The sequence below is a fragment of the Cyanistes caeruleus genome, chromosome 1 (genome assembly GCF_971803275.1).
Source record: "Cyanistes caeruleus chromosome 1, bCyaCae1.hap1.1, whole genome shotgun sequence".
In the NCBI taxonomy this organism is placed as follows: Eukaryota; Metazoa; Chordata; class Aves; order Passeriformes; family Paridae; genus Cyanistes; species Cyanistes caeruleus.
Genome location: NC_141701.1, coordinates 130,046,942 through 130,068,041, shown reverse-complemented (window position 1 = coordinate 130,068,041; position 21,100 = coordinate 130,046,942). Strand labels below are relative to the sequence as shown.

The following is a 21,100-nucleotide window of genomic DNA, read 5'->3' as shown; positions in this document are numbered from 1 at the left end:
GCTATTCTCAAACGAGCAATGACCCTCTGAGCAATTCAATAACTACTGGAAAAGCATCCATCCAGGGACTTTTCTATCCTTATAATTTTGTTATCTGTCTCAGATGTCCCTGCTGCTTATCCCAGTCTCTGGAACTCCAGTAATTTGGGCTTAGCCTGAAATCAGGCCAGGTTTTCTGGATCTAGATGGATGTACCTTCCAAATTGCAAGCCTGCTTTCCACAAGTGGAGTGTATGTGGCAGCGGGGGCAAATGCAACCTCAGTGTTGGAAGGAGCTTTGGGAGTGCTTCTTTCCAAGAAGGAGCTCCCAAAAGAACACCCCTGAAAAGTGCTCATGAGGGAAGGGAAATCTGGAACTTGGGGAATATTATCACTGGTGTTTCACCACTGAGCAGTTATGAATCTCTGCACGTTCCGAACATTGCTTTTCCTTTTAAGCTTTTGAAGGTAAACTAAATGCATCGGCTCAAATGTATTCCTTGAAACAAGATTTACTGGCATTTCAGCCAAGCTTTTAGGCCTTGGGGAAAGTGGGACTTTTATGTGGAATAGACAGTCCACACAAACTCCAGACGTATTTAAGAAACAACCCAAGAAGGACCCTAGAGGTGGTAGACCAAACTCCAAGAGGACCCAAGATGCTTAAGAACAGGCTTTTGTTAATCCAGTTCAGGTATCCTGGTGCTTAAAGAACAGCTCTCAAGAATCATGACAGGAACTCTGGAAATTACAGAACTTAAGATATTATGTAGACACTGGGGTGTTTTGTTGAAAGCCACAATGTGAAACTGCAGCTCAAAACCAATGCCTTGTTTTTCTCCTGCTTTTGAAATGAGGGCTAGACTAGATTCACTGGCACCTGCATCCAGTTTGATTTAAATAGTTTTAGGACATGCTAATACAAACCAGTTCCATGCTCAATGAATATTTCAGCATTTTTTTTTTAAGGGATGAAATTCCTTCACATCTGACTATCTTCCTGCAACGGCATTTTAAAAATGTATAAGGTCTGTAGTTCTAGTCTTGAAGAACTTAACAAATGTATTTTCAGAATTTCTCAGAAAGTCTCACTTTATTACTTGGTATAGAATTCTACTTGGAGATTTATTAAGAGTTAAATATGTTAATTATAAAATCCTTTCAGTGGTTTCAATTCATCCTGTTCATCTAGCCTTCATTCAGTTTTCATACGGCTCTTCTTGCAGTTATTGGATACTTTGTTCTCCTGTCCCACATTCTCAGCCTGCTTCCTGTTTTGTGTGAACCTCAAAAATATCAGGATACCTTCATGCAAGTCCAGCCATTGCTTTGAGCTTCTGCTTCAGTAGAGTGAAAGACAACAAGTGAACCTATTGATAGTGTTTATTTTTATATTTGAAAGGAGAGTTTTCAATTATCTGCCTAGTAATAGAAATACACTGAAATAAAGGTGAATACGTTTAGACACAGCACCAAGAAGCTTCATAATTTGGTTGTTTGCAGAAATGTTTGTGATTTGTCTCAGGGTGCCCCAAACAACTCTCAGGAAGGAAACCTGAGGAGACCTTTTCAAAAACTAGTTACAAACATTGTTATGAAGGAGATCACAAGGGAGAAAGGGGGCAGAAAGAAAGGGGGCAAAAAAAGCTTATGAACTCCTGAAGTTCTGCCAGCATTTTTAGCAACCTTCCTTTGCATTCAGGGGGTGTGACCACCTTTAGAAGAGATGATTTACAGCTGTCTATAATTTCCATGGAGAATGTCAGTGCTAGTGGCATCTGTGAAGATTAGCTCTTGGGGCACAGACACATGAATATGGATGAATATATCTCACTTGGGCGACCACCCTGAAAACATTGGTGTTTTAAGTTCATTTTCTTGAGGTACCAGTTCTAAACATGCTTTGGAAGTCTGCCCTTCACAAGCTGGCATCTTCGTAACTGGCTTTGGCCTAACCTATCTTTTACCATGTGAAAAATAAAAATAAATAAATTAAAATGCAATTCCTGAGGCTTATTATAATTTATATTGTTTCCTTACAGGACTAAATTTGCCAGGTTGGAGGAGGGAAACAAAAACCTAATGAGGAGGCCGACACCAGGAAGGAACCACGGCCTGTTTCCTTTCTGTCTCTATGGTGGATTTCATTCAAAAGAAAATTGAAGCTGGCAAGACCCTGTTTTTCCCTGCAATTTATTTAAAACCTTGCACGCATTTGGATACCTTGTGATTTCAGAGAACTATGTGAAGATTAAGCTTTTGCTTACTGATACATGGCATGTACTCTTTCAGTCTTTTGTGTTTGATTTTGTTTGATTTTCCACTGCAGCGCTGCATCTTTGTAAGGATTTTTATGCTTTCACCAGCAATGTCTTAAATATTTTCAGACAACACATTTGGTGTTCACACTTCTTCAGTAACAACTGTGCAAAAAGAGCCAGCAGTGGCATAAGGGACTGTGTGTTTTCTTTGAGGGTTGTGCAGAGTTTGCAACCACTGGGAAGACTATTTCTTCCCAGGGCAAGCCCAACTTGTCTGATCGGCTGACAATTACAGCACCTTGCCACTCTTCCTCAAGTGTTATTGGGTTATTTCTTTTTTCATTATCCCCTCAGACCATTCATATCCATTTAAAAACATGGCAATAATTGCATGTTTACTTCAGTACTCTAAATTTGGTTACTCTGCTTAGGCTATGTAGCATGCCAGTTTTCAAAATAGGCCTGTGAGAAGGACAAAGCAAAAATGATGAGATGTATGCAGCTGACAGATACACAGTGAATTCCTTATGGTTTTATTCCCTTCAAGAATATACCTTTTTTTAATGGGTCTTCGCTAACATCTCTATGTTTTTCCTCATACTAGTTACTTTTTGGAATATTTTCTTGAAAACAGAGATGATGAAACTGTTCTGTTTAATTGAAGGCAGATACTGAGGTACAGAAAAACTTCCTTTGAATGAGCCATTAAATCTAGCTGTGTTACTTTGCCACGTACAAAGCAAGGTGGAGAACTCTCCTCATCCCAGACTGTTTGCTGTTCCACACCAAAGCACCTTTTGAGTTATTTTCCATAGGTATTCTGAGTTGATTGGAAGGCACTACATGACCCTTAGTCTTTAGATAGTTTTTCTGAATGAATCATTCAAATGCAAACTTTGCAAGAAACTAAGTTGTGTGCATGATTTTAGAAAAGGAAGCCCCTGCTACATTTTGGATGGGGAGAGCATTGTGTTCAGGGGTGTGAAAAAACTGCCCTGTTTACATCTTTGCATTCAGAGAGGGCAGGGTATGGTGCAAAAATCACTGTTGAGTTGTAGTCCTGCTCGGACAGAAGCACTTGCTAGGCAATATTATTCTACACATAATTTTGACATCCTTTGCTTGCTGGATGCATTGAATTACATTTTAAGGAAATGTGGTAACGCTTTGGTTAGCTTTCAGTGTTTAAAAGGAGGGGGAAAGGATTTGTGCTACTGCCATCTTATTAAACTCCAGCAGTGTTTAATAAGAAAAAGACACCTAATAAGGCAAATCCTTGAATGCACAAGTAGCTACAAAAGGTCTCTTAATGAACTAGGACAGGAGTCTACACTTTCAAAGAACTGAACCATGGAAATATTCTTAATATTTGCACAGCCATTAAAAGACAATTTTCCCCAATGACATCTCTGTTTCAGGATCTGCTAAAAGCCATCTGAAAGCCACTTTCAGTCACAATCCTATTTAGAACTTACTAGAGTTCTTCCCCTGTGTTCACAGGGGGAAAAGTGACCACTGAACTTTTGAATTTATCACACACTGAAACTGCCTTAGACGTGGTTTGTTTGGGTTTCATGTTTCTTTTCTTTTTTTTTGTAAGAGAAAAGTCTTTTATACATTATCTTTGCTACTTAAATTGTGTGCAGTTTGATGATTAAAATTAGCTATTTTTAGAAAAAAAAAAACTTGCTGCAAAATCTGAAGAACTTTTGAAAATGTAACAAAGATTTTGATTAGGAATATAAGGGTAGTTTCATAGATGCTTCTACTTGACAGCTTAAATTTGAAGCAATTACACCGCTCAACTAACCATCTGAAGATTTAATATAGAGAGTAATTCCCCAACTGTTCCCACAAGCCTAGCACTTCCAATTACTATCCATAGTGACTCACATACAGTGTTTGCTTAAGGTATGTATGTGTGTGTATGTGTGTGAACACACGTGTGCGTGAGACTATTCTCTCTGCCTCGTTCCCACTTTTAAGCAACCACTGAAATAAAGTTGATCCAAAAATATTAAAACTCAATTAATTGCCTGAATGAAAGTTCATAAATAGCTAGGTTTCTAAATAGCAACTTCAGCAGTAATGAAGTTATCTCATCTGCTGATCATTAAGGAGTGACCAGGGTCTCTTACTTCTGCACCTACTTTCCAGGCACCCCAACTTCCTGAGGTGATTTGGTTTTGCTGCTCTCCCATGGAGGCTCTGGGGGTCCTGGGGATATTCTCCCAGCACCAAGGCAACCTAGGCTCAGCAGGATGGTGCTTTTCACATGAGCACTGCAAATTAATCTGCTCTAACATCAAATCTGCTGGTAAATATCAAGGTTTTTTTGAGATAGTAGAAGCTCCTTTGGCCAGGGAACCAACAGTAACACAACAGCCTAATTTCCCTCTTCTCCCTTCTAGCAGAGCCTTACCTGCATGGTTAGCCCAACATCCATCAATATGGATCCATAGACAGCTGCCCACCTCTCCAGCTGTTTTTACCACAGCTCCTATCAGTGTTGCAGAATACACTGTTTAAACCCTATCAATGCTCTTGAGACAGCTTCAGCAAAGATCAGAAAAATTATTTTTTCTCTCATCCTCCTGAAATCACTTCCCCAAAGAATCTTCAAAGAGACAAGTAGTAGCCCAACCTTCCATACATGTGGGTACCTGGAATGTGATGTTTCACATTGTCAACACTGTGACATTGTTGAAGTCAAAAGTTGGCTTCGGTGACCAGTAGTCTTTGGGGCACAGTCCTGGAGAAACTGTAGGATTTGCTCAGAGTCAGTAGCCAGCAGCAGCTTAACTTGCATTTTCCTAACACCTGGCTGAGATCCAGTAGATCTGTCCTGATGATACTTGAGAGGATGTGGCTTTGCTTCGAGATGGGAGAGCAGCAACAGGGCAGCAGGTAGCAGGCAGATAAAAGTGGGAGGGCATGTTCTAACTCTCTATGGGATCTAATATTAAGTGAATGGGGAAGATGGTGATATGGTTTGCATGATACAGAGAGTTCTTACAAGTTCAAGTTCACAGAACCTAAATTTACAAGTCAACCAGCAGGAGATTGCTCATCTCCTGCTGGGTTCAGATCAACTCTAATCCACACCCAGCAGGCACCACCCCAGACAGGACACTCCAATAGTTCTGAAATTACATTACTGTGTGGGGTCCTTTTAATTCTCATTCTTAATCAGAACCATGGCTTAGGACAAGTCATCAGTACAACAGTGAAAATTCAATCTGCAGTAGGCAGAGGCACAGGGGATTTTGCTTTCTCTTTGGAGCGTAGGGGTTCTGCACTTCAGACTCCTGGGAAGAGAAGGTAAGATAAATAAATAAATACCCTGTGGGCTGGTGGGTTATGCACACCCCTGTGTCAGTGCACACAACCAAATGTGTAGTCAATGCTCTGATATGCTCATATACAAAATACTCATCTCTGAATATTACTGGGTTTGTAATCTTTGTTATATAAAAGGTTTAGGCTGTACAGACTAAGGAGCAAAATGCAGATACCCCATATAAACAAAATTTGGTTGCATTACTGAGCATAACAATACTGTCCCCTACCAGCATTTAGGTGGAGTGACTGTACGTTACTACCTTGCATTTTTCACATAAGCAAAAAAATCTAAAAGTAAAGGATGCACTAATAATTCCCATCCCCCAAAATGCATTTCAATGGTGCTGCATACAAAATTTCTGCTTGCCAGCTTCCATGCGGATTTTTGTATGGTGCACTAAGAGGTGTTCTTTTTTTAACAAATAAAAAGGGGAGGGCTGGTACATGAAAACAATGTTAATGTAATTAAATATATATATACTTCAGAAGAACAGCATAGTAAGCAGTACAGTAAAATAAATGTCACATTATTTGTTACACCTTGTAATTTGTCTGTATTATGAAAGATGTAATGGTACGTCAGCTGTAACTGTTGTTTTCTTGTAACATCATATTGAATAAAGTGTAGCAGAATCTCTCTTCTCCTTTTTATATGTGATCTAGACCGAACCCAAGGAATAAAGCCTTTATTTTCCTCTTTGTTCTCCAAAAACCAAACAAGGAAATGCTTGTAAACAAGAGATTTTTAAGGAATGGAAAGTCCTTGGGAGCAGGCAGACACTAGACAGTAATATGTTGAAAAGATTAGCACTGAGTCAGTTAAATATGAGCTTCATCAAAAGTACAAGGCAGTGCTACACAGGGCAAGATCCTTCACATTTCTGTCTGTAATTGTAAGTTAGTGATTTGGTGTCTCTTTCCATTTTGTTATATATGTGACAAGGGACATCTTTACAGCACACTGGAATTTAACCAAAGTACTAGAAAAGCCAGTATTCTGAAAAAAAACCTCAAAAAACCCCAACAGGTCTGATTTAAATATATCATCTTATAGAGGATGAAGTCTGGGTTATTGCAACTTCTCTTGAAATAGAAAACTGGTAATTCCAGTAGAAAATGGGGCAAAACATAAAGTACACATTTTTCACAACTTTGATGTGGAAGTGTGATTTATCCTTGTTCATACTTGCTTATGTATTTCAATCAGTGAGCATATGCTGCCTTGACTCTTTGTCTATTTGTGCATCATAGCATTAGATAAGCAAGTGCTTGCTCACACTATATATTATCAATATGTGTGTTCAGTATTTTCTCCTTCTCTCCATTGCTTATAGCTTTTTTGGTACCAGCATCTGGCTAGGACCTATTTTTAGACAATGAATGCTAAATCAATGCAGTTTGCATAGACTTTGTTAGAATTTCTGCCTGAAATGTCAGAATATGTGTTTTAGCAAACACAGGAGTCTATAGGAGTCATTTTGATCTGGGATGGGGGATAGCTGGAGTGCAAGTGCTTATACTGTGTGGGTTGATGGGGCAGCAGCCTTAGCCTAGAATATGAATAATAGAGGACCTAGATTATAATATCAGCTCCAGCTGATTAGAAATATTTGAAGATAAAAGGGCCTTCCTTGGAGCTAGCACAATATAAGCTTGAATGTGGGTCTTCAGTGTCTCAGGTTTTATCCAGCGGAATAATATTCTGGCCCTGTTCTGATCACAGAGCACTTCAGGAGAAGAATCCTCACTTTCCGTCTAGAAAGCTGCTGCAGAATGACATCAACTGCACCCAGAGGGCATTGCACAAAAACAAACTAAGAAAACACACACATGTTCATCTATTTATATTTTACCCTCAGTTCTCACTGGCTAGGGCAGGTTTAGGAAGGTGTTGCCTTTTTATAGTCTAGATGAATAATTTGTATTCCTGACTCACTACCTGTATGGCAACTTTAACCTACAAATCCCTCTGATACAAATGAGGACCAAGAATTATTACCTAAAAAGGTTTGTATGTTTGAGCACAGGATACCAGGAAGCATGTTCAGAGTCAGCTTTTAATTATGTAGTATAATCCTTAAAGCTGTCTCCTGACCCCTTTGGCTGCACTCCTAGCCTGTTTAGCCCCAAGGTTTTCTTCCTAAGCTAGCCTGGCTGCTACAGCAAAGCAAGAGATGCATTCAGCTAAAATAGCAGACACCCCTCCCCCAAGAAAAGAAAAACCAGAGGGAAGTTGGAGCAAACCTGTGCCACTGGGTTGACAAATACATTTTCTCAATAATGCCTCTCCTTGTAAACCTCTGCAAAGTAAACCCTACAGCAGTGGAAGGGCTTGCTGCTACCAGTGGGAGGTGGTGTTATGGACATTAGATTTGAGAGGCTTATATAGCACATGGGCAAGGATAAAGGGATACAAATCAGAGAGGGAAAAAAAAAAAAAACACAAAAAGAAGCCCACAAAACCCAAAAAACTGAAGAGATTTTTTTAAAAAAAATCCAGGGCCAAGTATTTACTGTTCATTTCCCTTGTGAGTGGTGTTATATATTGTCTGCAGTGAGTCATGCTGAGAGCAAGCCAGGCACAATAATAGCTGAGAGCAGTCCTGCAGCCCCTTCGTTATTGCTTCTGCCAGCTGATACCGAGTTGGGTGAAAGAAAGTGATTCCAGAAATGTTCCTTTTTATTTTTTTCCTTTTCTCTTGTTTCCCAAAGGACCAAGTAGTGATTGCTGGGGCTGTACTACCTTGAAAGAACTGCTAAATTAAAATCAAACATTTTAAAATTAATTTTTTAAGGACCCATATGGTGATTCACATAAAAGACGTAACAGCTCTAAGTGCTATACCGGATACTGCAGTGATGTATATAACAGTAAAGTCTTGAAGCCTAAGGAGATTTATATATCATAGAAACATTTCAACCACACCTTTCAACTGGAACTAGGACTACAGTGTAGGTGTCACAAGCGTAGGTGTTAATCTTACAATCCAGCTAATTATACATTTGTCCCCAGCTTTCACCTGAGGAACTTAGAGATACCCACACATCAAAGAAATGAGTTGTACACACATCTTGGGAATATATCATACAGATGCAAAGATCCATATTTTTGTAGAAGAAAAAGGAAGGAAAACCCACGCCCCAACACCCAAGGTACGTATTCAGGTTTTTTTAGAACAGTTTCTCACAATGACAAAGTATAACTTCTGTGTTCAAAACAAGTAATGTTTCACAGTGCAGACAAAGTACATGCCAAAGTATTTTGCTGTAACAGGACTCTGAAGAGTTGTTTGTTGACCAAATGCCCAGCATTGTGTCAGTGTGGAGCAGGAGAAACTGCAGGTACCACCATTCACTGGGAAATACTGTAAACATGAACTGCTACTTGGTTGCACCAGGAGACACAACTTCCAGAGACCATCTCAGATGTTCTTCTATAATCTCATTTTTTTTCCATGACACACACTATAGACAGCAAAGGAGAAGTGAGTTTCTGCATGGAAGGTTGTACTCTACAGTACACAGGGCATTTTGGAACACAATTGCCTCCTTGGTGGGGATGTGAATCATGGAATCAGTTCTGGTCTCCCACATCCACTAGGTTCTCAAACAGAAATGCCTGTTTGCATCTGGGAAATGTGTGTGTTTTCACTGCTGGCTGTTCAGTTTGCACTCATGCACACGGAGTGACTAATCTGGAATAGCAGGAACCTGTAATTTTGGGAGCAGCTCCTTTAGTGGAGGTACCCTGCTCTTCTGCCAGTCCAGAGACAGCAGCGAGTAAGCAGAATGAGGATTTGCTGCTCCATAGTTTCAGCCACTCTTCCAAGCTCTTTGGTTCTTCTTGGATACATCTGTCAGTGCAGTAGGACTGGAGGTGGAGGAAGCAGGAGAAAAGACATGAGACAGATATGTGGCCAACTGGGGGCAAGGTCTTGAACCTGGCAGTTGTTAGGACTACTTTTGTGACCCACACATGAGAAGGGGACATTTAGATATCATTTCCCCAAGCACTTGCAGTTTAGATTTAGGACAACTAACTGATCAAAGGAAAGGGGAGAATCTCAGAGGGTTTCAGATGAGCCCTTACAATCCCCTAAAGATGAGGAAGTGTACTGTACATTCACCACCTGTAATAACACAGAGCTTTGAACACCCCAGTGTGTTTCCGCAGTGTTAGTCAGCAGGGTTCCCTATGACAGTGCTGCCGAAGTAGACAATAATACCGTTTTTGGGAGAGGATGCTTGCCAAACCCCAGTTAGGCAGCAGTGCCAGGTGGGCTGAAGGAGTCACCGGTTTAACCAGGGAAACAAAGGAGCCTGGGCCTGGGAATGACATCAACTCTTACTGAAGGCCTGGTGACAGACTGAAGCTAAAGCAACTTTGTCTCCTGCTCCTTTTTAGTGCTGTGTCTAAAAAACACCAAACCATCAATGGCTCACTCAGTGGGATCTCCCAGCCCCTTTCCCCCACGGGGCCCTGTTAGCTCTGCAGGAACTTCATGGTGAGAAACCGCAGCACCCTTCCAAACACTGGGCCCGGTGATTCCCGCACCTGCAGCTCAGGCTGCTGAGCTGCTTTGCACCCGAAATGTTTTGACTGCAGGAATCTGTCTGGTAGGAGGGAGTGCCAGGAAGGAACAAGGAGCACATTCAGGTGTGCTGGCTGTGCTGACACCGCTGAGGTGCCCGGTGTGTGGAGACAAGTTTTCGCTCCCCACAGGCGCCGCGGCCACGACGGCACGGGCAGGCCCGGTGGGAGGGCAGGGCCGCAGCCAGGAGCACGGTTCGTGGCCAGTCCCACAGGGGTGAAGCTCCGTCCTGCCCCTGCCCGGTTCCGCTCGTGGGCCGAGGGACCGCCAGCGCAGACCGGGAAGGGCCGGGCTGTGTCTGCACCCGCTGGGAAACCGGGAACTCTGGCATCAACGTGAGCGAAAAACAGCCCCGGAGTGTCATTCAATGCCGAGCTGGGCATTCAGTGCTGAGCTGGGCAGGCTGCGGCCGCCGCTGGGCTTGGCGCGGCGGAGCAGCCGTGCTGCCATGAGAGGCGGGGTCAGGGAGGGTCAGGCTTCTGACTGAGACATTCCGAAGGTTGTAGGAAATGTCTCTGTGATTGCGGGGTCTCCTCACCGCTCTCTGCCACGGTTCCAGGCTGTCGGGCAGAGTGGGTGCGGGGTGCTGGGACGAGGCAGGCCCCTCGCTCCCCTCACGGCATCCTGAGCTGCCGTAGGCCGGCCCTCAGCGCTGCTCCTGCCCGCCGGCATCCCGCCTTCCCGCGGCCACGGGACACACCAGCCCCGACCTCGCCTCCGGCCCGTAGACATCCGAACGCGGTCATCTGCAGGGTTTCACGGAATCATAGAATGCCTCGGTTGGAAAGGGCATTAGAGATCATCCCCTAGCCGTGGGCAGGGACTTCTTCCACTAGACCAGGTGGGTCAAAGCTCCATCCACCCTGGCCTCGGACACTTTCAGGGATGGAGCAGCTACAACTTTTCTGGGCTGCCTGTTCACCATCTTAGCACATATGAAAACGCTTTGCTACATCCATCAATTCATGTGCAGCACCTTCAATCTTGTGTACTGTATTGCCTTAAATCCCTAACCTGCCTTCAGATAGATCCATGCAGGAGCTGCTGCAGTAACTGGGCTTTGGACTGGTGTGTGAATACCTGAAGATGGAATTGGAATTGAAATTGTCATCAGTAAAACACTGTATCAAACTCATACTTGTCCCAGATGCTGATCTTTTATTAATTTCTTCAGTACAGAAAGATAAAAAAAATACTACCAAGTTCTTGAAGTTCTTTCCAAGTTCTTTTAAAGATATCTCTGGAGCCTGAGTTAGAGAAATGGCCTTAGGTGGATTTTTTTTCTTCTTTGTTTTCATTCTTTAACGTGGACATTTACTACAAAGACAGAAATAAATTTGTTGTTTAATCTCTCTTGAATCTCTGCCTGGTTTATTTTCCACACATATGATCTCTTTTGTTCTCTGTTAGTAATCACCTAAACAACTGATTAACCAATGATCAGCCTGCACTGTTCCTATCTGCAGGATGCAATGCAAGGGAAAAATGGGGAAATCCACACTGATTATTTCTCTTTCATAACTCAGTACTACACTGTCCCAACATAGAAATTGCGGTTGTAGCAGCACACACGCTTCTTTATTTTTGAGGTGTCCCTCAGCTCTTACACAAATCCCCCAGAGCTCTCCCTGCACCTTCTTTTAATTAAATTGCTTTTCTTAACTTAATCTGGGACTGTTTGATTAGAGCTGGTTGGAAGTTTTTCCCAACAAAGCGAGGTTATTCAGCAGCTTTGAAACCCACTGATTTATCAGGAGAGAAAGACTTATCTTTCGATTAACTTCCTTCACCTGTGGAGTGTTAGGAGCTCAGGTTTCTCAGTCCAGTGACAGAATTCCATTTGAATGAATATGGGGCTGGAGGCCTCAGGGATTTTTGGGGTTTTGCCACAGAGCCAGTAGCCAATGCAATTCTCCAGTGTGTGCAGCTATGGGACACTGCAGATGCCAGAAATCATTGACTGCTTTAGTTTCAGACTGCACAGGCTTATGTCATAAAACTCTCCAAACTGCCATCTCCAGATATCTCAGTATTTCAGTTTAGATGTCATATTTCAATGTTCATGGTTTTGCTTTTAGTTTGGAATGAATGGTTTCTAGAAAACATTTTCCCATGCTGGAATGAATTACTGATCATCATTAGCAATGAAACCTACCAAGAGGGGATAACAAGCTTCACTGGTCAGAGGAGGCACTTGGTCAATTCAGACTACCACTAAGAAAATAATGACTTGATAGCTCATCCTACCATTTAGGCAGGGGAGATCTGGTTTTAATATGGTTTGAAATCTGTTGGAATCCTGGAAAACCTTAAATAATCTCTTTTTCTTGTCTTTTTGCATTGCTTTCAGTAGCATTAGGACTTTGTCCAGGGTGGCTTGCTAAGATAGACACAGCAGTTTAAACACAGATTGGAGCTGTGTCTAGATTCCACTTTGGGAATATTGATGGCTTATGCAAGTAGGAAGTCAACCTTGATAGTCTTATAATTTGTTAATTATATAAGTTGCTGGTTTGCAACCAGGTTTGCCAGTGGAGAAATTTACATTTTGTCCTGTTGTAACACATTTACAAATTTTACTGGTACCATTGTTTCACAGTTCTTTTTTTACCTTGAGGTGATGACAGGTTTTTTGTCTGCTATGAATACAAATATATGCATTTCTGGGAAAAAGGAATGCTATTGTCTAAGTACTGCAGTTCAAAAAAAGGAATCCAAACTCTTCTTTACTCTTGGTATTACACCATTTGAAACAGCACACTATCTCAAGATCTTCTGAGGACACAAATTGCATCATAGCAGAACGATTGAAATCTTAACTTGCATTAGCATAAAGGTCCCATTTGTTGTCTTGGCAAAATCAACAGCTACTAGGCTCAAAAGCTGTTCTCAACAGGAGTAAGTGTTATCGTGTGCAACTTCAGTACCACAGGAAAAAAAATGCCATCTGTAAGAGGTCATTATTTAACAAAAATGTATCTCCATTCTGTTAATTGTTGTGCTAAGAAACTTTTAATGGCACTGAAGTAGGGCATAGAGGTTAAAGTGAAGTCATTCACATTTTATTTTGTTTGTACTCAAAATTGGTTGCAGCCTTTGCTTTCTGCTGTAATTTATCTCTAATCAGCATTCCCACTGTTCTGAAAAATTGATTTGAATTCTAAGTTGATACAGGAGATGCATATAAACAGATCTCCGCTCTCCTCCTGTGAGGGCAATTTATGCAAAATAAGTTTAGGGGCTCTGGGATTTAAAGTTTACTGACTTTTGTCTGTGGGAACTGGAGTGCCACTTTACACATTGTGAACATTGTCTGTGAATTACCTACCTTAAGGGGGATTGTTAGCACATGAATCAAAAGTGGCTGACTAATGTAGAACATCTCAAACAAAAGGATTAGACAATAGCTGAGATGCACCAAGATGCATTTTAAATCAGCTCAAGTTAAATTAGGTGCTTTTTAGTCTAATACTGCTCTTAAGTATAATGTTGAACACTGGCTGTGAGAGTAAGATGATCTCTGTACCTTTGTTTTGCTGCAGAGAAGATGCCATCTATTTATCTTCTCCTTAAAAGCAGTTTTTACCCATGGAAATGGTACTTGCTCAGCTGTATGTTATTCATTCATAAAGGAAGAGCACTCTATTCCTCCCTGCCACGAAGTCCATAGTGTTTCTCCTTTGATTATGTGCATAACACTCTGGGGAATGAGACAACTGTGCACATATATTTTCTTGTATTTTTATATTGAAAAGGAGTGGTTTTTTTCAGATGCTCCAGAGTTACATTCTGCTCCCACTTAGAAACATTTGCAGCAGCAGCCTCAATATGATGTTTGTCCTTGAGAATCTTGCTACAAGGGCACCCACACCTAAACTCAGATCCAGACCTCTGGGATGTAGGATATTGCAAATTCTGTGTTGCATCACTTCAAAACTTTGCAGGAAAGTTTAGAGCATCAGTACACTAAATGCTATTCAGTTTGGTGACAAATGAAAAAGATTGTTTCTGGTGTAAGGAAAAAAACCAGGAAGGTCTGGAGGGTGCTTCCTGCTGTGGCCTGACCTGGCACACTAATCTCAGTTTGCTGAATTCTCCCTTTGAGTGTAAAGAGGCCTAGCATGCTTTTTTTGTGTAAGGGCCTAACGTGCTGCCTACCTCCATCTCCTGGAGTCTGAGAAAGAGAAAATTAAGTGGTTTGGACCTATTCTGATCCTACTGAAATGGGAGCTTAATCAGAATCTGTCCTTTGTAGTGAAGGTACAGTGTTTATTGCAAAGAGGGTGCCCCATGATGCCAGTTGCCCACCACACTCCTCTCCTCAGCAGCACTGGGAGGGGGGAAATTAGATGGAAAAAACTCATGGGTCAAGATAAAGGCAGCTTAATAAAGCAAAAACAAAGACCATGCACAGAAGCAGAGGAAAAAATGATTTATTCTCTACTTCTCATCAGTGTTCAGACACTTCCCAGGAAGCAGGGCTTCAGGGCCTGCTGTCTTCCAGGCAGCTCCTCTGGAAGACAAACATCATAATGACAAATATCCACCCTTTCTCTTGGCTTTTATTGCTGAGCAGATGCCATATGGTATGGAATATCCCTTTGGTCAGTAGGGGTCAGCTGTCCTGACTGTGTCCCTTCCTACTTCTTGCCCACTCTGAGCCCACTCTAGGAGGCAGATTGTTGGAGAGACAGTGCAGATGCTGTGCCAGTGCTGCTCTGCAGATGCCAAAACATGAGTGTTCATCAGCACCTCACTAGCTACTGATGCAAAGCACAGCACTATGAGGGCTGCTGTGGGGAAAATGGGCTCCATCTCAGCCAGACCCAATACAACTGGGCAACAGTTTTAGTCTGGGCAACAGCTTTTGGAACTAGAAACCAGAATAATGTTCTCAGCAAAGAACTAGCAATACTTCTTATTTTAACTGGACCTGCATGAATGATTGGCCCTATTTGGAGAAAAACTGTGCTGGCAATGTTTTAAAGAAAAGGGGAAAAATATTTTTGGATATACATGAAACCAAAGTTTTTCAGATTGTTTGACAGATAAGGAAGGTCTTTTTACAGGTTGAAATTCCATATTGATCTGGGACATCTCTAAAGGGCATGAAAGCAATGTAAAAATAAAGTCATTCAGGATGGCTGAAGAAATATTCACAAAACTGAGGAGAGTATATCTCTCAGGGGAGAAAACTTTGACTTTTTAGGTAAGACTCCAACTGCTCCGTAAGCCCCAGGTTTTCCTCTCAGAAAAAATGTCCTAACTGCCAGGCTGACCAAACCATGCCACACAGGCAGATGAAGTGAAACTTCTGCAATTGATGTTGCCTGAGAAAGTAGCTCTGCTGGATTCAAAGCTGCTGAGCAACCTGTATGTCATGGGATGGGACAGGTAAAACAGCAGAAGTTGTGGTGGTGTGCACTGCCTGTGTCCCTGCTCCACCACCAACCCAGCCCAGCTGCCTGTGTTCTGAGAGATGTAGAGCTCTCGGCTACTTGAAGGCACTGGTATTTGTGGTGAAGAAAATTAACAGTGGCTGCAGAGATACAAAGGGAGCCTCTCTTAAATGCTGATGTGTCCAACCTATGTAACTCATAAACATTCACTAAGAAAATAGGTGATGATTATGGTCTGGGCTGGTGTCTAGGGTACTCATCTGAATTTTCCATTCTCTGCTTCCATGTATCTTCAAAGCAAAAAAATTGAACTTGTCCCACCTAGAATCAGTATCATTGTGAAGGAGGTAGGAGGCTTGTGATTGTAAGACCCAGCTTTAAATAAGGTAGGAAAAGGAGTGGATATTTACCTCCAGTCTCACAAGATGTAGTTGGTGTGGCATATGGTATTCTTTTCCCATTTTCCATTGTTTCAGAAATTGTTTTCAAGACAGTTTGTAGTCTTGCATGAAAAGCCAAAGCAAAAAACTATGGTAAAACCACCAAAATAATCCTTTCTACATTTTATTTCAGGTGAAACTGCTGACTAAATTTGACTTGATGTTACAAGTGTTTGCATTTTTCTGTGACTAAGTGATTCCTTGCACAGTCTGTGCTCAGCTCCAGCTTGAGCTCTGCTGTTAGTTCACCCTCCTTGTATTCTGCTTTGGGAGCATTTAAGATATGTGCTCCCTTGCACAGCCACAGGCTGCTCCACAGGGATGTGTGGACATACTAGCCATGCAGTAGCACTGACTTTTCCAGCAAACTGGTTTCCATGATAAACACCTGAGGCTCTAAAGCAATGTGACTTCAGTCTTCCCTTTCCAAAACCCTCATCAAACAGCCGTTGTCTATATATATGTATCTCTGGCAAACATTTCATATTCTGTATAATCTGTGGAAAATGTAGCAATTGATCTCTGAGCAGTGTTACTAAAAGCTGTGGCTACTTTGCTTTCACTTGGAGTGTGTAAATGACTTTTTGACAGGTTTGACTTCTGGACAGTTCCTGGCTGAAAATGCTGTCATCAGCATTGATTTCCTTCCTGGCCTGTCACAGGCTGTGATTGAACAGCAGCCTGCAACTATCAATATCCATTATTGGATGTATTAGCTGCTGTGCTTAGCTGCACTGCTCCTCAAAATACTGAAAGTAGGGCTGGGCCAGAGGCAGATCTTCATCTTCAAAATGTAGGCCTTATGAGTACACATCTTGGGGATATTTTAAGCAATGAACAATGGAACTGTACTGCTTGCTTGCACCCCGGTGCTCTACACTCACACTGAGATGTCACATCCTGCTGGAGGATTTTTACATGTAAATCTGGGCTGCTCTGTGGATCCCCATCCTCTTCTCTCCTGCAAACCTGGCTTCTTATTAAAGCTCTCACTGAAAGTGTGAACTCAGCTGGGAGGGGGGTGTCAGTCTGCTTTTCCTACTTGCACATCTCAAAGCACAAGAGAGATGGGTGATTTGGCCCTTGCCCTCTCAACAGCTACAGCTTCAGAGAACCACAGGAGGTGTTTCCAGCTCTGCTGCCTGCACTCCTCATCCAACAAATGAGCAGGTTTTCTGCCTGACTCCTGATGCTGCCACTTTTTCTGAACCACCCCACATGTGGGCTCTCCTTGTGTCACAGTCTGTTTTTAGCTGTTCCTCTGTCACTGTAGGTTTCTCTGGAAGTGAAGTGGCGGCTTCCTTGTGTGGGGTAGCTTTGCCATATGGAGACCCACAAGTAGGGCAGCTATGCTCCTATGAATGCCCCCAAGAACTCAGCTGCCCACTGCATGGGGGTCTCAAGAGACCAAGCCCACGTGGGTGTGTGGAGCACTCAACACTTCCCAGGGTTTACTGTGTACCATGGCTGTCTCCTGCCTCATCAAAATGGCCTTAATTCTCAGCACAATAGCTCTCCAGCCTTCTCAGTATCTGAGGACATGTGAATAAAGAAAGCCCATAAAAATATCTCCTCTAAGTAGTCTTCCAGCTCTCAGAAGTGTCCAACCAAAGTGCATCCTGAGCTGGAGGAGGGAGCCTGTGAGGGGGCAGTGAATGCCTTCTTACTGCCCCATGAGACAGCAGCCTAGGTAAAATGGCCAGGAGCCATAGCAAACCAACAGAGCATGCCTGTCCCTCAGTGCCAAATTCCATACCTAGCCCTGCTGAACACACTGCTTGGCTTGGACACTGTCTCCTTGTCCTTTACATTCAGATATCTGAACTATAGAAGCTGCTTTCTGTAGTGCTGTGCTCTTGAAAGAAACCTGGAACTGAGTTTCATATTAGATCATCTTTAATTGGGGACATCATTGAGAGTTTTTTGTTATTCTCCGACAGCTTCTTTCTGCGTGAACTCTAGTTCCCTGTATTTCCCAGCTGTAGCTCACATGTGCCTCTTTATTTAGTGTCATCAGTGGATACACTTAATGAGCAGAATCTTTCTGATGGTTTGTGCTGGATATTTCTAGTTCCTAAAGTCTCTTCTTAGTGGTCTCTAATTAACTGTTTTATATGGTCACCCTGTGGATAGCACAAGCCCCTATCATAGTGTAGACTAGGGATCAGGCTGGAGATCATGCAAAGACACAAACATGCTGAGAGGAAAATGAGCTGCCACATGTGTATTTGAACTTTAATTCTGTACCTTGATATTCCCATTGTCTTGTGTTGCAGGTCTTCATGGCAGGAGTATTTCTAAATCCTACAGTCCTGGTACTCTGTTTTTCTCTATCCGTTGTATAGTAGTATTTTTGCTGTAGTTAACCCCAAGATGTATAAATAAAATAAAATTTCAAAAAAAAAAAATGAAGCAAGCCTTTAAACACTTTTGCATCTTTAATAATAGTGATTTCTGTAGAGTCAAAAATATCTCCTTTTTTATCCATCTACTGTGTTAGCTTTTATATCAGTTTATAGGTTGTTTTGCATAACTCTGTTTGAGAACCTGCTTCAGCAAGGCCCAAATAGTTGTTAATCATTTGTACTTTATTATCAGAAGGTTACTCCACAATAAAGTACTTTCACTTCATTCTCTACTGCTTTCCTCACCTCCATTTCTTCAGAAAACCAGGTATCACTATCCTTCCTGCAGTCTTACCTGTAACTCTGGTCACATTTGTGCATGTATGTTGTCTTCTGAAATGTCTATTTAGAGACGTCCTTCTCTATCAGCAAGTGAACTTTGCAATAGTCATGCTGCACGCTGTATCTCCCCACTGCAAGTATCTTTCCACTCTAAAGCAAGAACAAACCTTGTGAGATGGTTGTTTCTGGCTGGGCTTGGGGTTATGGAGATCCTCAGGAACAGTAACTAAACCTCTGGTGAATGAGCAAACTGGCTATGTGCCTGGAGTCCATCGGGGACAGCAGGAACACTGAGCTGGTTTTGCAATGCAGCCAGCACTGGAACTGACAGCCTGAGGCTGGAAGTGCTCTAGGGAAGGTGTGTGTATTCTCTTCAGGATTTATCACTCAGCTGAGATTTTCAGGAAGATGGATGGGAGGCAAAATCAATTAATCAGCTGTGGAATTCCTACTGAGGATGGAATGTGTTGAATTCCAATCACTGTGGAAATTAAGGAGCTGGAGGTGAGCGTCTGTATATAAACTGTATAAAAAAATACATGACAACCTGTGCAGCACAGCTGATTTCCTGAGAGCCTTTTCAGTCCCAGTATCTGACTGAATCTGGGAAAGTTGCTGCTTATTTAAACTATGCTAAAAGTGATACAGGGAATATTAAGAGTCTCGAGATGTTTCTACTGATGGTTGTGTAAATCACATGCTTTTGTGACTGAACTCAGAAACAAGCTGCATCTTTAAAAATCCAACAAACAAAAAATTTGTCCCATAAAGTAGGAGCATGGATGATCTGTTCTTAGAGATGAATCCCAACACTACAGTCTGGTTTCCAAAGAAAAGTACTAGCTTTAATCATCCTTTGCTTGGATATAGATACTGCTCATTAAATTTGAGCTAAGGTCAGCAGCCAAAAAATGTAGCTGCTTGAGCTTAGCATTTTAACTCTAGACTATCACTACTGATTGCTTTTACAGATATTTTATAAATGTTCAGGAAAAGAGGAATAGAATAAAGCATACTCTTCCAAACACACACCCCCTTGTTATAAAAGCATGTTATGGGAGATGTTTCTGCTTAGACATCATTTACCAAAACAAGATTTTCATTTTGATTGTCACAGACACTTATAGTGTATTTTGTGCTGGTTTGGGTTTATTTTCCTGGTTGCCATTTATTTCATGATATTGCCTGGGACTCCAAGACACAGCCAGACAGATCTGCTGAACACATGAATACTAAGGAAGTGGTTTCCCTAGTAACAATAACCATGTAACAGTTCTCACAACTTCCTGCCCTTCCTTACGGGATTTGTTTGTGTGTTTCTCACTGGGTTAGATAGAGGAGACACCAAAATTAAGGCTGTCTAAAAGGCATTCAGGATGAGCTTACTGGAAGTGGGGAGAGTAGAAAAAACGACTGCTGCATTTGCAAGTGGTGTCATTATGGAGTCTGGCTTTGGCTTGTCTTATGGGAATAATCCCAGGGGCATGCTTTAGCTGTCTCAGAGCATGGGCTGAACAGATTCTGCTACAACTCAGATTGTTACTTCAGAATGTTTTTTTTACAAATGTAACTATTGTTATAATGGATTAAGTGCAGCTTTGAATCAGTAATCGATTAATGGAAAGCAGAGCAGGGTAACAAATACAGACCTGAAGTATGCAGCTTCAGTGCAGGACTTACTGCTAGCACTTTAGAGAAGGTCAATTAAGCAACATTTGGGAACATGTACTTCTGGGTTCAGACTGCTAGCAGGGGGTTGTCTGGCAGGCATCCTCTTGCTGTGGAAAAAGTGGGGAGATTCATTCTCTAATATATTGCAAAGTATTCCTCGATGAAAGTAACTATTGCGTTATTCAGGTGAAGGATTCTGGTAGGCATGTTATGTATGCTCATTAAATCAGGTTATCTTTTTAGTCTTCTAATCAACCAGCCCATTTATAGCTCACTCTAATCCAGGTGAAGAAATCTGCAGTACTAAACCCAGGTATTAAATTTGCTTCTTCAGGCGTGGAAAAGCTGAATTCCTGTATTTCATTAGCCATTGTTCATATATGTATATTGAATGTTGTGGCTACATGTGCATCATTTTTTACATCAAGAATTACTTTTGCTGAGAAGTAAAGGTTAGTATTATCTGTCAGTTCTCTGTAAAGCTGTGTCTTAAGATTGATCTGCTCCTGAGCAAGCTGAAATTATTTAGTATGTTGCTAGAAGGAAGAACTGATAAGGACCAAACTGCAATCAGCTGTGAGTCTACTGTTAAGATAGTAAACAGGAACAGACACTGTACAGAGATCAGCCATGCTTCCCTTTTTCAAGATATTTGACCACAATGAAATCATGACATTATCTTAGAGCTGACACATATAACTCCAGTCCTACAGATATTTACAGCTGAAA

The 21,100-nt window shown here is 41.9% G+C and overlaps 2 protein-coding genes across 7 annotated transcripts in view; one reads left to right on the top strand and one right to left on the bottom strand.

The window, feature by feature from the left end:
* Positions 1-21,100, top strand: part of CDK14 (cyclin dependent kinase 14) — a 341,278-nt gene that overhangs the window by 303,616 nt on the left and 16,562 nt on the right. For 5 of the 6 annotated variants that reach the window (XM_086857960.1, XM_086857948.1, XM_023920323.2 and 2 more), the window contains one exon: positions 2,022-6,219. The exons of the other annotated variant lie outside the window; for it this stretch is intronic. The gene's annotated coding sequence lies outside the window, so the exon portion shown is untranslated. Of the gene's footprint in view, positions 1-2,021; positions 6,220-21,100 lie in introns of those variants that run through there. 6 annotated transcript variants of the gene reach the window in all.
* Positions 6,024-11,522, bottom strand: LOC111924207 (uncharacterized). Its single transcript, XM_023920326.2, has 2 exons — positions 10,138-11,522; positions 6,024-9,453 (listed from the first exon to the last, which is right to left on the bottom strand). Exons 1-2 carry the CDS (start codon positions 10,555-10,557, stop codon positions 9,256-9,258), a joined length of 618 nt encoding a protein of 205 aa, XP_023776094.1. The 5' UTR covers positions 10,558-11,522; the 3' UTR covers positions 6,024-9,255.